Below are 18537 nucleotides of genomic sequence, written 5' to 3'. Positions count from 1 at the left end.
GAAGGTATCGAACCATTTGTCATTAGTTTGTTGTTTTATTTATAGGATAATTTTGGGGGGGGATTGACGTACAACACTTTGTTTACGAAGAAAACAGGACAGGTTGTACAATTTTAATGGTTTTGATATAATTATTTATTTCCCGAAATGATGACATTGAGGAAGATGTGGGATATTTAATTCAACTGCCAATTTAACTTGTGCCCCCAGACATTGACTCTGTACCGTAATACCCTGTTTATAGCCTCCACATTGACTCTGTACCAGTACCCCCTGTATATAGCCTCCACATTGACTCTGTACTGGTACCCCCTGTATATATGTATATAGCCTCCACATTGACTCTGTACCGGTACCCCCTGTATATAGCCTCCACACTGACTCTGTACCGGTACCCCCTGTATATAGCCTCCACATTGACTCTGTACCGGTACCCCCTGTATATAGTCTCCACATTGACTCTGTACCGGTTCCCCCTGTATATAGCCCCCAGACATTGACTCTGTACCGGTACCCCCTGTATATAGCCTCCGCATTGACTCTGTACCGGTACCCCCTGTATATAGCCTCCACATTGACTCTGTACCGTAATACCCTGTATATAGCCTCCACATTGACTCTGTACCGTAACACCCTGTATATAGCCTCCACATTGACTCTGTACCATAATACCCTGTATATAGCCTCCACATTGACTCTGTACCGGTACCCCCTGTATATAGCCTCCACATTGACTCTGTACCGTAACCCCCTGTATATAGCCTCCACATTGACTCTGTACCGTAATACCCTGTATATAGTCTCCACATTGACTCTGTACCGTAACAACCTGTATATAACCTCCACATTGACTCTGTACCGGTACCACCTGTGTATAGCCTCCACATTGACTCTGTACCGTAACACCCTGTATATAGCCTCCACATTGACTCTGTACTGGTACCCCCTGTATATAGCCTCAACATTGACTCTGTAACGGTACCCCCTGTATATAGCCTCTACACTGACTCTGTACGTAATACCCTGTATATAGCCTCCACATTGACTCTGTACCGTAACACCCTGTATATAGTCTCCACATTGACTCTGTACCGGTACCCCCTGTATATAGCCTCCACATTGAATCTGTACCGTAACACCCTGTATATTGCCTCCACATTGACTCTGTACCGTAACACCCTGTATATAGCCTCCACATTGACTCTGTACCGTAACACCCTGTATATAGCCTCCACATTGACTCTGTACCGTAACCCACTGTATATAGCCTCCACATTGACTCTGTACCGTAATACCCTGTATATAGCCTCCACATTGACTCTGTACTGGTACCCCCTGTATATAGCCTCCACATTGACTCTGTACCGGTACCCCCTGTATATAGCCTCCACATTGACTCTGTACTGGTACCCCCTGTATATAGCCTCCACATTGACTCTGTACCGGTACCCCCTGTATATAGGCTCCACATTGACTCTGTATCATAACACCCTGTATATAGTCTCCACATTGACTCTGTACCGTAACACCCTGTATATAGTCTCCACATTGACTCTGTACCGTAACACCCTGTATATAGTCTCCACATTGACTCTGTACCGTAACAACTAACGATGTAAATAGTTTCTATTCCTCTTTAGTTTGTTGATATTTGTTTGTAAAAAAATAAAATAAAAAGGGAGAAAATAAAAATATATATAAAAAAAGAAAGTAACACCAAAAGGGGTCGTTTGAGGGGATAAAGCTGAAGAGACAGACTCTAGACCAAAAGGGGTCGTTTGAGGGGATAAAGCTGAAGAGACAGACTCTAGACCAAAGGGGTCGTTTGAGGGGGTAAAGCTGAAGAGACAGACTCTAGACCAAAGGGGTCGTTTGAGGGGGTAAGGCTGAAGAGACAGACTCTAGACCAAAGGGGTCGTTTGAGGGGGTAAAGCTGAAGAGACAGACTCTAGACCAAAGGGGTCGTTTGAGGGGGTAAAGCTGAAGAGACAGACTCTAGACCAAAGGCGTCGTTTGAGGGGGTAAAGCTGAAGAGACAGACTCTAGACCAAAGGGGTCGTTTGAGGGGGTAAAGCTGAAGAGACAGACTCTAGACCAAAGGCGTCGTTTGAGGGGGTAAAGCTGAAGAGACAGACTCTAGACCAAAGGGGTCGTTTGAGGGGGTAAAGCTGAAGAGACAGACTCTAGACCAAAGGCGTCGTTTGAGGGGGTAAAGCTGAAGAGACAGACTCTAGACCAAAGGGGTCGTTTGAGGGGGTAAAGCTGAAGAGACAGACTCTAGACCAAAGGGGTCGTTTGAGGGGGTAAAGCTGAAGAGACAGACTCTAGACCAAAGGGGTCGTTTGAGGGGGTAAAGCTGAAGAGACAGACTCTAGACCAAAGGGGTCGTTTGAGGGGGTAAAGCTGAAGAGACAGACTCTAGACCAAAGGGGTCGTTTGAGGGGGTAAAGCTGAAGAGACAGACTCTAGACCAAAGGGGTCGTTTGAGGGGGTAAGGCTGAAGAGACAGACTCTAGACCAAAGGGGTCGTTTGAGGGGATAAAGCTGAAGAGACAGACTCTAGACCAAAGGGGTCGTTTGAGGGGATAAAGCTGAAGAGACAGACTCTAGACCAAAGGGGTCGTTTGAGGGGGTAAGGCTGAAGAGACAGACTCTAGACCAAAGGGGTCGTTTGAGGGGGTAAGGCTGAAGAGACAGACTCTAGACCAAAGGGGTCGTTTGAGGGGGTAAGGCTGAAGAGACAGACTCTAGACCAAAGGGGTCGTTTGAGGGGGTAAGGCTGAAGAGACAGACTCTAGACCAAAGGGGTCGTTTGAGGGGGTAAGGCTGAAGAGACAGACTCTAGACCAAAGGGGTCGTTTGAGGGGGTAAGGCTGAAGAGACAGACTCTAGACCAAAGGGGTCGTTTGAGGGGGTAAGGCTGAAGAGACAGACTCTAGACCAAAGGGGTCGTTTGAGGGGGTAAGGCTGAAGAGACAGACTCTAGACCAAAGGGGTCGTTTGAGGGGTAAGGCTGAAGAGACAGACTCTAGACCAAAGGGGTCGTTTGAGGGGATAAAGCTGAAGAGACAGACTCTAGACCAAAGGGGTCGTTTGAGGGGGTAAGGCTGAAGAGACAGACTCTAGACCAAAGGGGTCGTTTGAGGGGGTAAGGCTGAAGAGACAGACTCTAGACCAAAGGGGTCGTTTGAGGGGATAAAGCTGAAGAGACAGACTCTAGACCAAAGGGGTCGTTTGAGGGGATAAAGCTGAAGAGACAGACTCTAGACCAAAGGGGTCGTTTGAGGGGGTAAGGCTGAAGAGACAGACTCTAGACCAAAGGGGTCGTTTGAGGGGGTAAGGCTGAAGAGACAGACTCTAGACCAAAGGGGTCGTTTGAGGGGGTAAGGCTGAAGAGACAGACTCTAGACCAAAGGGGTCGTTTGAGGGGGTAAGGCTGAAGAGACAGACTCTAGACCAAAGGGGTCGTTTGAGGGGGTAAGGCTGAAGAGACAGACTCTAGACCAAAGGGGTCGTTTGAGGGGGTAAGGCTGAAGAGACAGACTCTAGACCAAAGGGGTCGTTTGAGGGGGTAAGGCTGAAGAGACAGACTCTAGACCAAAGGGGTCGTTTGAGGGGGTAAGGCTGAAGAGACAGACTCTAGACCAAAGGGGTCGTTTGAGGGGGTAAGGCTGAAGAGACAGACTCTAGACCAAAGGGGTCGTTTGAGGGGATAAAGCTGAAGAGACAGACTCTAGACCAAAGGGGTCGTTTGAGGGGGTAAGGCTGAAGAGACAGACTCTAGACCAAAGGGGTCGTTTGAGGGGGTAAGGCTGAAGAGACAGACTCTAGACCAAAGGGGTCGTTTGAGGGGGTAAGGCTGAAGAGACAGACTCTAGACCAAAGGGGTCGTTTGAGGGGATAAAGCTGAAGAGACAGACTCTAGACCAAAGGGGTCGTTTGAGGGGGTAAGGCTGAAGAGACAGACTCTAGACCAAAGGGGTCGTTTGAGGGGGTAAGGCTGAAGAGACAGACTCTAGACCAAAGGGGTCGTTTGAGGGGATAAAGCTGAAGAGACAGACTCTAGACCAAAGGGGTCGTTTGAGGGGGTAAGGCTGAAGAGACAGACTCTAGACCAAAGGGGTCGTTTGAGGGGGTAAGGCTGAAGAGACAGACTCTAGACCAAAGGGGTCGTTTGAGGGGGTAAGGCTGAAGAGACAGACTCTAGACCAAAGGGGTCGTTTGAGGGGATAAAGCTGAAGAGACAGACTCTAGACCAAAGGGGTCGTTTGAGGGGATAAAGCTGAAGAGACAGACTCTAGACCAAAGGGGTCGTTTGAGGGGGTAAGGCTGAAGAGACAGACTCTAGACCAAAGGGGTCGTTTGAGGGGGTAAGGCTGAAGAGACCGACTCTAGACCAAAGGGGTCGTTTGAGGGGATAAAGCTGAAGAGACAGACTCTAGACCAAAGGGGTCGTTTGAGGGGGTAAGGCTGAAGAGACCGACTCTAGACCAAAGGGGTCGTTTGAGGGCGTACGGCTGAAGAGACTAACTACAGACCAAAGGGGTCATTTGAGGGGGTAAGGCTGAAGAGACTAATTACAGACCGAAGGGGTCGTTTGAGGGGGTAAGGCAGAAGAGACTAACTACAGACCGAAGGGGTCGTTTGAGAGGGTAAGGCTGAAGAGACCGACTCTAGACCAAAGTCCAGGGGTAAAGTCTGTTGTTGGTGCCGAGTCTAATCATTTTTAATTCCCATAATGCAGCCAATAATGCGCTTATAAACCCAGGGTCGTTACAATACTATGGAAGGCGTTGACCAACGATGGTCGACCACTTGACAATAGTGATCCTCTCGGGACGTGTCCAAAGACAGTATTAAGACAGGGCAGATATGCCACTTCTGCAATATAAAGATGTGTAACCGCTCTCGCTGAGTGATTGTCTGGAGGGATCCACAGCTTTGAGGTCAAGCGGAGTCCGGGGGGTCCGATCTATGCAGGGAAGAGGATCCGCATCTACCCATCTACCCAGACCTGAGGTGAGTGACGAACTGCCGAAACAGAGGGAGACCTACGACTAGGTGAGATCCCAGCTACGCTAACTGAGCTTGAGGAGATGCGGCTTCATCCAACCGGCAAAACACATCTGGACATTTTCCAGAACACAACAGGCACGTTTTTCCACCAAGGAAGCTCCAAGACTTCTTCAATAAAGATCAAACCCAAAACACAAGGGGAGCGAGTAGGTATTTCGTTGGACGATGTATCCCGCGCGTATCCCGTATAGTCCTACCTGCGAGTAATAAAACATGAAACAAGACGACAGGATGGGACCCCGTGACTGGCTCATTATTCAGCTATAATGAACATTATATTATTATATATCATATTATGATATATAATATAATATAATGAGGCATAAGATAATGACGAGGACGCCGTTCATGTTTGGGTACAATGCTGCCTTGGCAGGAACTAATGGGGATCCCTAATAAACCCCAAGAAGAGTAGCTGCTGCCTTGGCAGGAATTAATGGGGATCCATAATAAACCCCAGGAAGAGTAGCTGCTGCCTTGGCAGGAACTAAAGGGGATCCATAATAAACCCCAGGAAGAGTAGCTGCTGCTTTGACAGGAACTAATGTGGATCCATAATAAACCCCAGGAAGAGTAGCTGTTTCCTTGGCAGGAACTAATGGGGATCCATAATAAACCCCAGGAAGAGTAGCTGCTGCCTTGGCAGGAACTAATGGGGATCCATAATAAACCCCAGGAAGAGTAGCTGCTGCCTTGGCAGGAACTAATGGGGATCCATAATAAACCCCAAGAAGAGTAGCTGCTGCCTTGGCAGAAACTAATGGGAACTAGAGAGGGGGGGGGGGGGGGTAGAGAGGGGGAATGATGGGGGTAGAGAGAGGGGGAGGGATGGATGGGGAGATACTGATGGTGGGAAGGGAATGGGGTAGAGAGAGAGAAGGAGGGTGGTAGAGAGGGGGAATGATGGGGGTAGAGAGAGATGGGGTGGGGTGGGGGGGGTACTGATGGTGGGAAGGGATGAGGGTAGAGAGAGAGGGGAAGGATGGAGAAAGTGGGGAAGAGGATGAGGGAGGGAGGGAGGGAGGAAGAAAGGAAGGAAGAGGGGGAGGGAGGGAGGGAGGGAGGCAGGCAGGCAGAAGAGGGAGGGAGGGAGATAGGAAGAGGGTGAGGGAGGGAGGGAGAGAGAGAGAGGGAGAAGAGGGAGGGAGGAATCTGTACACAGTGTTCTATGTATTCAGACTGGACATGGAATAGAGATGTCAGGGAGCACAGTGTGTATGGTACAGCAGGTCACCTGGCTGTGTGTGTGTGTGTGTGTGTGTCTGTGTGTGTGTGTGTGTGTGTGTGTGTGTGTGTGTGTGTGTGTGTGTGTGTGTGTGTGTGTGTGTGTGTGTGTGTGCTTGCGTGAGTGCGTGCGTGTGTGGTGTGTGTGTGTGTCTGTGTGTGTGTGTGTGTGTGCGTGCGTGTGTGGTGTGTGTGTGTGTGTCTGTGTGTGTGTGTGTGTGCGTGCGTGTGTGGTGTGTGTCTGTGTGTGTGTGTGTGTGTGTGTATGTGTGTGTGCGTGTGTGTGTGTGTGTGTAAGTGTGTGTGCGTGTGTGTGCGTGTGTGTGTGTGTCTGTGTGTGTGTGTGTGTATGTGTGTGTGTGTGTGTGTGTGTGTGTGTGTGTGCGTGTGAAGGAATGTCACTTGCAATAACATCATCCTCTGAGGAGATGTAAAGGTCAAATGAGAATCTCAGAATACCTAATGACACAAACGCAGAGTGCTGATTGGATTAGACCTGGGCGGTGAGCGGGATTCATGTTTCTTAGACCACAATGTTGTGTGATGTTTAACGTAGAAATATTGTATATAGAAAATATATATACACATATATAGAACTGTCGTAATGTTGACCCTCTGGAAATACAGAACGGTTGCTTACCAAATGACACCCTTTACCCTGTACTGTGGACTACTGTTGACCAGAGTCCTTTACCCTGTATGGTGGACTACTGTTGACCAGAGTCCTTTACCCTGTATGGACTACTGTTGACCAGAGTCCTTTACCCTGTATGGTGGACTACTGTTGACCAGAGTCCTTTACCCTGTATGGACTACTGTTGACCAGAGTCCTTTACCCTGTATGGACTACTGTTGACCAGAGTCCTTTACCCTGTATGGACTACTGTTGACCAGAGTCCTTTACCCTGTATGGACTACTGTTGACCAGAGTCCTTTACCCTGTACGGGGGGACTACTGTTGACCAGAGTCCTTTACCCTGTACGGGGGGACTACTGTTGACCAGAGTCCTTTACCCTGTATGGACTACTGTTGACCAGAGTCCTTTACCCTGTATGGTGGACTACTGTTGACCAGAGTCCTTTACCCTGTATGGTGGACTACTGTTGACCAGAGTCCTTTACCCTGTATGGACTACTGTTGACCAGAGTCCTTTACCCTGTACGGACTACTGTTGACCAGAGTCCTTTACCCTGTATGGTGGACTACTGTTGACCAGAGTCCTTTACCCTGTATGGTGGAGTACTGTTGACCAGAGTCCTTTACCCTGTATGGACTACTGTTGACCAGAGTCCTTTACCCTGTATGGACTACTGTTGACCAGAGTCCTTTACCCTGTATGGTGGACTACTGTTGACCAGAGTCCTTTACCCTGTATGGACTACTGTTGACCAGAGTCCTTTACCCTGTATGGACTACTGTTGACCAGAGTCCTTTACCCTGTATGGTGGACTACTGTTGACCAGAGTCCTTTACCCTGTATGGACTACTGTTGACCAGAGTCCTTTACCCTGTATGGTGGACTACTGTTGACCAGAGTCCTTTACCCTGTATGGTGGACTACTGTTGACCAGAGTCCTTTACCCTGTATCGACTACTGTTGACCAGAGTCCTTTATCCTGTATGGTGGACTACTGTTGACCAGAGTCCTTTACCCTGTATGGTGGACTACTGTTGACCAGAGTCCTTTACCCTGTATGGACTACTGTTGACCAGAGTCCTTCACCCTGTATGGACTACTGTTGACCAGAGTCCTTTACCCTGTATGGACTACTGTTGACCAGAGTCCTTTACCCTGTACGGGGGGACTACTGTTGAACAGAGTCCTTTACCCTGTATGGTGGACTACTGTTCACCAGAGTCCTTTACCCTGTACGGGGGGACTACTGTTGAACAGAGTCCTTTACCCTGTATGGTGGACTACTGTTCACCAGAGTCCTTTACCCTGTACGGGGGGACTACTGTTGACCAGAGTCCTTTACCCTGTATGGACTACTGTTGACCAGAGTCCTTTAACCTGTATGGTGGACTACTGTTGACCAGAGTCCTTTACCCTGTATGGTGGACTACTGTTGACCAGAGTCCTTTACCCTGTACGGGGGGACTACTGTTGACCAGAGTCCTTTACCCTGTATGGTGGACTACTGTTGACCAGAGTCCTTTACCCTGTATGGACTACTGTTGACCAGAGTCCTTTACCCTGTACGGGGGGACTACTGTTGACCAGAGTCCTTTACCCTGTACGGTGGACTACTGTTGACAAGAGTCCTTTACCCTGTATGGTGGACTACTGTTGACCAGAGTCCTTTACCCTGTACGGGGGGACTACTGTTGACCAGAGTCCTTTACCCTGTACGGGGGGACTACTGTTGACCAGAGTCCTTTACCCTGTATGGACTACTGTTGACCAGAGTCCTTTACCCTGTATGGTGGACTACTGTTGACCAGAGTCCTTTACCCTGTATGGTGGACTACTGTTGACCAGAGTCCTTTACCCTGTATGGACTACTGTTGACCAGAGTCCTTTACCCTGTACGGTGGACTACTGTTGACCAGAGTCCTTTACCCTGTATGGTGGACTACTGTTGACCAGAGTCCTTTACCCTGTATGGACTACTGTTCACCAGAGTCCTTTACCCTGTATGGACTACTGTTGACCAGAGTCCTTTACCCTGTATGGACTACTGTTGACCAGAGTCCTTTACCCTGTACTGTGGACTACTGTTGACCAGAGTCCTTTACCCTGTATGGACTACTGTTGACCAGAGTCCTTTACCCTGTACGGGGGGACTACTGTTGACCAGAGTCCTTTACCCTGTATGGTGGACTGCTGTTGACCAGATGATATTCTGTCTATCCACACCTGGACAACTGTCTCCACTGGGCTGGACAACTGTCTTCACTGGGATGGACAACTCTCTCCACTGGGCTGGACAACTCTCTCCACTGGGCTGGACAACTGTCTCCACTGGGCTGGACAACTGTCTCCACTGGGCTGTACCACTGTCTCCACTGGGCTGGACAACTGTCTATACTGGGCTGGACAACTGTCTCCACTGGGCTGGACAACTGTCTATACTGGGCTGGACAACTGTCTCTACTGGGCTGGACAACTGTCTCCACTGGGCTGGACAACTGTCTCCACTGGGCTGGACAACTGTCTCTACTGGGCTGGACAACTGTCTCCACTGGGCTGGACAACTGTCTATACTGGGCTGGACAACTGTCTATACTGGGCTGGACAACTGTCTCCACTGACCTGGACAACTGTCTCTACTGGGCTGGACAACTGTCTCCACTGGGCTGGACAACTGTCTATACTGGGCTGGACAACTGTCTTTACTGGGCTGGACAACTGTCTATACTGGGCTGGACAACTGTCTCCACTGACCTGGACAACTGTCTTTACTGGGCTGGACAACTGTCTCTACTGGGCTGGACAACTGTCTCCACTGACCTGGACAACTGTCTCCACTGGGCTGGACAACTGTCTCTACTGGGCTGGACAACTGTCTCCACTGACCTGGACAACTGTATTTACTGGGCTGGACAACTGTCTCTACTGGGCTGGACAACTGTCTCCACTGACCTGGACAACTGTCTCCACTGACCTGGACAACTGTCTCCACTGGGCTGGACAACTGTCTCCACTGGGCTGGACAGCTGTCTCCACTGGGCTTGACAACTGTCTCCACTGGGCTGGACAACTGTCTCCACTGACCTGGACAACTGTCTCTACTGGGCTGGACAACTGTCTCCACTGGGTTGGACAACTGTCTCCACTGGGCTGGACAACTGTCTCCACTGGGCTGTACCACTGTCTCCACTGGGCTGGACAACTGTCTCCACTGGGCTGGACAACTGTCTCCACTGGGCTGGACAACTGTCTCTACTGGGCTGGACAACTGTCTCCACTGACCTGGACAACTGTCTCTACTGGGCTGGACAACTGTCTCCACTGGGCTGGACAACTGTCGTCACAACAAATGGACAGGAGACTATCCTTGTACATGGAGGAGTAAATAAACCATAAAGGCATCTCATTGCCAGGCAACCCTATCTGGAATAACCCCACCTAATCACCAGGCAACCCAATCTGGAATAACCCCATCTCATCCCCAGGCAGCCCTATCTAGAATAACCCCACCTAATCACCAGGCAACCCAATCTGGAATAACCCCACCTAATCACCAGGCAACCCAATCTGGAATAACCCCACCTAATCACCAGGCAACACAATCTGGAATAACCCCATCTCATCCCCAGGCAGCCCTATCTGGAATAACCCCATCTCATCCCCAGGCAGCCCAATCTGGAATAACCCCACCTAATCACCAGGCAACCCAATCTGGAATAACCCCACCTAATCACCAGGCAACACAATCTGGAATAACCCCATCTCATCCCCAGGCAGCCCTATCTGGAATAACCCCATCTCATTGCCAGGCAGCCCAATCTGGAATAACCCCATCTAATCACCAGGCAGCCCAATCTGGAATAACCCCATCTAATCACCAGGCAGCCCAATCTGGAATAACCCCACCTAATCACCAGGCAACACAATCTGGAATAACCCCATCTCATCCCCAGGCAACCCAATCTGGAATAACCCCATCTCATCCCCAGGCAGCCCTATCTAGAATAACCCCACCTAATCTCCAGGCAACCCAATCTGGAATAACCCCACCTAATCTCCAGGCAGCCCAATCTGGAATAACCCCACCTAATCTCCAGGCAGTCCTATATGGAATAACCCCACCTAATCTCTAGGCAGTCCTAATTGGAATAACCCCACCTCATCTCCAGGCAGCCCTATCTAGAATAACCCCACCTCATCGCCAGGCAACCCTATCTGGAATAACCCCACCTCATCGCCAGGCAACCCTATCTGGAATAACCCCACCTCATCGCCAGGCAGTCCTATCTGGAATAACCCCATCTCATCGCCAGGCAGCCCTATCTGGAATAACCCCACCTAATCTCCAGGCAGCCCCACCTCATTTCCAGGCAGCCCTATCTGGAATAACCCCACCTCATCGCCAGGCAACCCTATCTGGAATAACCCCACCTAATCTCCAGCGTTTAATGGAAACACCTTTAAGTCCTGGTTCCGAAGTGACATCATGTATGTAGAGCATGTGTACTATGACGGCTGTCTGCTGTCATCCAATCATTTACAAGAAAGATTTAGATTCTTTTAAGGCCAATTTCTTTAAATTCTTACAACTCAGAAATCTGAATGAACCAAAGGCATCTGGAACCAAAGGCATCTAGCACCAAAGGCATCTGGCACCAAAGGCATCTAGCACCAAAGGCATCTGGCACCAAAGGTATCTGGCACCAAAGGCATCTGGCACCAAGGGCATCTAGCACCAAAAGCATCTGGCACTAAATACACCTGGCACCAAAGGCATCTGGCACGAAAATATCTAGCACCAAAGACATCTGGCACCGAAGGCATCTGGCACCAAATACATCTGGCACCAAAGGCATCTGGCACCAAAGGCATCTAGCACCAAAGGCATGGGGCACCAAAGGCATTTGGCAACAGCTGCTACACTAAAGAAATGAATTACTAAGTTATATCAATGGTGGATTGAAAGTCTACCTGATAGTTCAAAACCTAATAAGGTAGAAATGAGAGCGTGATCTGAATGAAGAACTGAGGAGAACCGTTGGTCACAGATATGTACAAATGTTCACATCCGCTCCTACAACCGAAGACATTTAGTAAACTACTGCAATTGAAGATAATTCATAACATTTACTACCCTCCTGGATTTATTACCCTCCTGGATTTACTACCCTCCTGGATTTAGTACCCTCCTGGATTTGTTACAGTTCTGGATTTCCTACAGTCCTGGATTTACTACAGTCCTGGATTTATTACAGTTCTGGATTTACTACAGTCCTGGATTTACTACAGTCCTGGATTTACTACCCTCCTGGATTTACTACCCTCCTGGATTTACTACAGTCCTGGATTTACTATCCTCCTGGATTTACTACAGTCCTGGATTTACTACCCTCCTGGATCTACTACACTCCTGGATTTACTACAGTCGTGGATTTACTACCCTCCTGGATTTACTACAGTCCTGGATTTAACACCCTCCTGGATGTCCTACCCTCCTGGATTTACTACAGTCCTGGATTTAATACCCTCCTGGATTTCCTAACCTCTTGGATTTCCTACAGTCCTGGATTTACTACAGTCCTGGATTTACTACCGTTCTGGATTTACTATAGTCCTGGATTTACTATAGTCCTGGATTTAATACCCTCCTGGATTTACTACAGTCCTGGATTTACTACGGTCCTGGATTTATTACCCTCCTGAATTTACTACCCTCCTGGATTTACTACAGTCCTGGATATATCACAGTCCTAGATTTACTACAGTCCTGGATTTACTACCCTCCTGGATTTACTACAGTCCTGGATTTACTACCCTCCTGGATTTACTACTGTCCTGGATTTACTACTGTCCTGGATTCACTACTGTCCTGGATTTACTACTGTCCTGGATTCACTACTGTCCTGGATTTAATACCCTCCTGGATTTACTACAGTTCTGGATTTACTACCCTCCTGGGTTTATTTCCCTCCTGGATTTACTACAGTCCTGGATTTACTACAGTCCTGGATTTACTGCCCTCCTGGATTTACTACAGTCCTGGATTTACTACAGTCCTGGATTTATTACCCTCCTGGATTTACTACAGTCCAGGATTTACTACCTCCTGGATTTACTACAGTCCTGGATTTACTACAGTCCTGGATTTAATACCCTCTTGGATTTACTACCCTCCTGGATTTATTAGCCTCCTGGATTTACTACAGTCCTGGATTTACTACCTCCTGGATTTACTACAGTCCTGGATTTACTACCCTCCTTGATTTAATACCCTCCTGAATTTACTACCCTCCTGGATTTACCACAGTCCTGGATTTACTACAGTCCTGGATTTACTGCAGTCCTGGATTTACTACAGTCCTGGAATTACTACCCTCCTGGATTTACCACAGTCCTGGATTTACTACAGTCCTGGATTTACAACCCTCCTGGATTTACTACAGTCCTGGATTTACTACCCGCCTGGATTTAATACAGTCCTGGATTTACTACCCTCCTGGATTTTCTACAGTCCTGGATTTACTACCGTCCAGGATTTACTACAGTCCTGGATTTACTACAGTCCTGGATTTACTACCATCCAGGATTTACTACCGTCCTGGATTTACTACCGTCCAGGATTTACTACCGTCCTGGATTTTCTACAGTCCTGGATTTACTACCGTCCAGGATTTACTACCCTCCTGGATTTACTACAGTCCTGGATTTACTACAGTCCTGGATTTACTACCCTCCTGGATTTACTACAGTCCTGGATTTACTACAGTCCTGGATTTACTACCCTCCTGGATTTACTACAGTCCTGGATTTACTACAGTCCTGGATTTACTACCCTCCTGGATTTACTACAGTCCTGGATTTACTACAGTCCTCGATTTACTACCGTCCAGGATTTACTACCGTCCAGGATTTACTATCGTCCTGGATTTACTACAGTCCTGGATTTACTACCGTCCAGGATTTACTACCGTCCAGGATTTACTACCGTCCAGGATTTACTACCGTCCTGGATTTACTATCGTCCTGGATTTACTACTGTCCAGGATTTACTACCGTCCTGGATTTACTACCGTCCAGGATTTACTACCGTCCTGGATTTACTACCGTCCTGGATTTACTACCCTCCTGGATTTACTACCGTCCAGGATTTACTATCGTCCAGGATTTACTACAGTCCTCGATTTACTACAGTCCTGGATTTACTACAGTCCTGGATTTACTACAGTCCTCGATTTACTACAGTCCTGGATTTACTACCGTCCAGGATTTACTACTGTCCAGGATTTACTACCGTCCAGGATTTACTACCGTCCTGGATTTACTACCGTCCAGGATTTACTACCGTCCTGGATTTACTACAGTCCTGGATTTACTACCGTCCAGGATTTACTACCGTCCTGGATTTACTACCGTCCTGGATTTACTACCGTCCAGGATTTACTACCGTCCTGGATTTACTACAGTCCTGGATTTACTACAGTCCTGGATTTACTACAGTCCTCAATTTACTACCGTCCAGGATTTACTACCATCCTGGATTTACTACAGTCCTGGATTTACTACCGTCCTGGATTTACTACAGTCCTGGATTTACTACCGTCCTGGATTTACTACAGTCCTGGATTTACTACAGTCCTCGATTTACTACAGTCCTGGATTTACTACAGTCCTGGATTTACTTCAGTCCTCGATTTACTACCGTCCTGGATTTACTACCGTCCAGGATTTACTACCGTCCAGGATTTACTACAGTCCAGGATTTACTACCGTCCAGGATTTACTACCGTCCAGGATTTACTACAGTCCAGGATTTACTACCGTCCAGGATTTACTACCGTCCAGGATTTACTACCGTCCAGGATTTACTACCGTCCTGGATTTACTACCCTCCTGCCAGAATGCATGTAATGCCCCCAGAAATGTCTCGTCTCTGTTGGAGAAACAGAAAGGACAAATAGCCCCATTAACTCCACTGCATTCAGAAAGTGGTGGTGGGTCATTTTTCTTTACTGTCAAATGAGTAGAGACAAACGTATCACACTAGTCAGAGTTATACTTAAACATAATCTTTAATCACTTAATAATAACGGAGCAGGTCAATACAACGCAACCACAAAAATAAAGTGAATCGATTGAGTGCTCTACGATAAGGATGGCTGGTCGTGGCTGGTCGACGATTCACTCTCAGTTCATTCGTTGAGAGCCCCGAGACAAAAAAAAGATTTTTTTTTATAGCCAAGATACACCCTGTTTTTATAGCCAAGATACACCCTGTTTTTATAGCCAAGATACACCCTGTTTTTATAGCCAAGATACACCCTGTTTTTATAGCCAAGATACACCCTGTTTTTATAGCCAAGATACACCCTGTTTCACCCGACATGACGAAACAACAGATATATAGAATGGGTCACAAGGTTAAGATTAGTATGAAAGATACCAATAATTCAGAGCAGACAGTATCTGTTGTGTCAACAGTTTTCATTGTATAGAGACCAGTGTCTGTCTGGTCCTCCCGTCTCCAACCTGAACCATCTCTACCTGGGACGATATAGACCAGTGTCTGTCTCTCCCGACTCCAACCTGAACCATCTCTACCTGGGACGGTATAGACCAGTGTCTGTCCCTCCCGACTCCAACCTGAACCATCTCTACCTGGGACGGTATAGACCAGTGTCTGGTCCTCCCGACTCCAACCTGAACCATCTCTACCTGGGACGGTATAGACCAGTGTCTGTCCCTCCCGACTCCAACCTGAACCATCTCTACCTGGGACGGTATAGACCAGTGTCTGGTCCTCCCGACTCCAACCTGAACCATCTCTACCTGGGACGGTATAGACCAGTGTCTGTCCCTCCCGACTCCAACCTGAACCATCTCTACCTGGGACGGTATAGACCAGTGTCTGTCCCTCCCGACTCCAACCTGAACCATCTCTACCTGGGACGGTATAGACCAGTGTCTGTCCCTCCCGACTCCAACCTGAACCATCTCTACCTGGGACGGTATAGACCAGTGTCTGTCCCTCCCGACTCCAACCTGAACCATCTCTACCTGGTACGGTATAGACCAGTGTCTGTCCCTCCCGACTCCAACCTGAACCATCTCTACCTGGGACGGTATAGACCAGTGTCTGTCCCTCCCGACTCCAACCTGAACCATCTCTACCTGGTACGGTATAGACCAGTGTCTGTCCCTCCCGACTCCAACCTGAACCATCTCTACCTGGGACGGTATAGACGAGTGTCTGTCCCTCCCGACTCCAAACTGGAACCATCTCTACCTGGGACGGTATAGACCCGTGTCTGTCCCTCCCGACTCCAACCTGAACCATCTCTACCTGGTACGGTACAGAACAGACTCGACTTACCCAGTTTAGTTACAACCGAGGACAGACAAATTTTAACGCCGTGCTACTCTCTTCAGCACTCGGCGGTCCCGTTCTGTGAGTTTGTGCGGCCTACCACTTCGCGGCTGAGCCGTTGTTGCTCCTAGACGTTTCCATTTCACAATAACAGCACTTACAGTTAACCGGAGCAGTTATAGCAGGGCAGGAATTTGACGAACTGACTTGTTGGAAAGGTGGCATCCTATGACGGTGCCACGTTGAAAGTCACTGAGCTCTTCAGTACGGGTCATTCTACTGCCAATGTTACTCTATGGAGATTGCATGGCTGTGTGCTTGATTGTATGCACCTGTCAGCAAAGGGCGTGGCTGAAATAGACGAATCCACTAATTTGAAGGGATGTGCACATACTGCTGTATATATAGTGAACCATCTCAAAGAAGTGATACTTGAATGGAGGTGACAGCTACTTAAGGTACATTTGCCTGCCGTTTGGGCCTGGGAGGCTGGGAGGCTGGGAGGCTGGGGGGCTGGGAGGCTGGGGAGGCTGGGAGGCTGGGAGGCTGGGGGGCTGGGAGGCTGGGGGGCTGGGGGAGCTGGGAGGCTGGGGGGGCTGAGTGGCTGGGGGTGCAGGGGGGCTGGGAGGCTGGGGGGGCTGAGTGGCTGGGGAGGCTGGGGGTGCTGGGGGGCTGGGGGACCTAGGAGGCTGGGGCGGCTGGGAGGCTGGGAGGCTGAGTGGCTGGGGGACCTGGGGTGCTGGGGGACCTGGGAGGCTGGGAGGCTGGGGGTGCTGGAAGGCTGGTAGGCTGGGAGGCTGGGAGGCTGGGGGGGCTGGGAGGGCTGGGGGGGCTGAGTGGCTGGGGAGGCTGGGGGTGCTGGGGGGCTGGGGGACCTGGGAGGCTGGGTGGGCTGGGTGGGCTGAGTGGCTGGGGGGGCTGAGTGGCTGGGGAGGCTGGGGGTGCTGGGGGGCTGGGAGGCTGGGGGGGCTGAGTGGCTGGGGGTGCAGGGGGGCTGGGAGGCTGGGGGGGCTGAGTGGCTGGGGAGGCTGGGGGTGCTGGGGGGCTGGGGGACCTGGGAGGCTTGGGGGGCTGAGTGGCTGGGGAGGCTGGGGGGGCTGAGTGGCTGGGGAGGCTGGGGGGGCTGAGTGGCTGGGGGGGCTGAGTGGCTGGGGAGGCTGGGGGTGCTGGGGGGCTGGGATGCTGGGGAGGCTGAGTGGCTGGGGGTGCAGGGGGGCTGGGAGGCTGGGGGGCTGAGTGGCTGGGGAGGCTGGGGGTGCTGGGGTGCAGGGGACCTGGGAGGCTTGGGGGGCTGAGTGGCTGGGGAGGCTGGGGTTGCTGGGGGGGTGCTGGGGGCTGGGAGGCTGGGGGGGCTGAGTGGCTGGGGGTGCAGGGGACCTGGGAGGCTTGGGGGGTTGAGTGGCTGGGGAGGCTGGGGGGGCTGAGTGGCTGGGGGGGCTGAGTGGCTGGGGGGGCTGAGTGGCTGGGGGGGGCTGAGTGGCTGGGGAGGCTGGGGGTGCTGGGGGGCTGGGAGGCTGGGGGGGCTGAGTGGCTGGGGGTGCAGGGGGGCTGGGAGGCTGGGGGGGCTGAGTGGCTGGGGAGGCTGGGGGTGCTGGGGTGCAGGGGACCTGGGAGGCTTGGGGGGCTGAGTGGCTGGGAAGGCTGGGGGTGCTGGGGGGCTGGGAGGCTGGGGGGGGGTGAGTGGCTGTGGAGGCTGGGGGTGCTGGAGGGGCTGACTGGGAAGGCTGGGGGGACTGGGGGAGGGGGGGGGGGTGTAGGGGCTGGGGGGCTTGGGTTTTCCGACTTGTTGACTGATTGTAGTTGTATCACGTTCGGCCGTTTGGCAGGTCAGGGGTTTCAGAGTTTCCTAGTTCCAGTCGACGTGTGAGCTCAGCATTGATCTGACAGGCAACAGGCCAGTTAGTATGTTTGTATTGATTGTGAACAAGTGGGGCATGTTATTGTGTTGCAGATGTTTTGGTGGATTGGTTTTGAATGTCACTTTATTTTTGGATAGATTTTTTTTACCTTCATTTTTTTTTCAATAATTAAACAAAATTATAATAAAGATTCCTTTTTTTGTATTTTGATGTTTAATTGTGATCATGTTACAGCCAATTAGAGAGAGGAGGTAGGAATCATGTTTTATTGACACCATGTTACAGCCAATTAGAGAGAGGAGGTAGGAATCATGTTTTATTGACATCATGTTACAGCCAATTAGAGAGAGGAGGGAGGAGTTATGTTTAATTGACATTA

General features: G+C 50.0%; 1 protein-coding gene across 1 annotated transcript; it reads right to left on the bottom strand.

Moving 5' to 3' along the window:
* Positions 1 to 16748: 16748 nt before the first annotated feature.
* On the bottom strand, positions 16749 to 18312 carry LOC139422624 (uncharacterized). The gene is made up of 2 exons (XM_071173770.1): positions 18307 to 18312; positions 16749 to 18032 (listed from the first exon to the last, which is right to left on the bottom strand). Exons 1-2 carry the CDS (start codon positions 18310 to 18312, stop codon positions 16749 to 16751), a joined length of 1290 nt encoding a protein of 429 aa, XP_071029871.1.
* Positions 18313 to 18537: the final 225 nt, after the last annotated feature.

This window comes from Oncorhynchus clarkii, chromosome 12 (assembly GCF_045791955.1).
Source record: "Oncorhynchus clarkii lewisi isolate Uvic-CL-2024 chromosome 12, UVic_Ocla_1.0, whole genome shotgun sequence".
NCBI classification, from domain to species: domain Eukaryota; kingdom Metazoa; phylum Chordata; class Actinopteri; order Salmoniformes; family Salmonidae; genus Oncorhynchus; species Oncorhynchus clarkii.
This window is presented reverse-complemented; position numbering and strand designations above follow the sequence as displayed.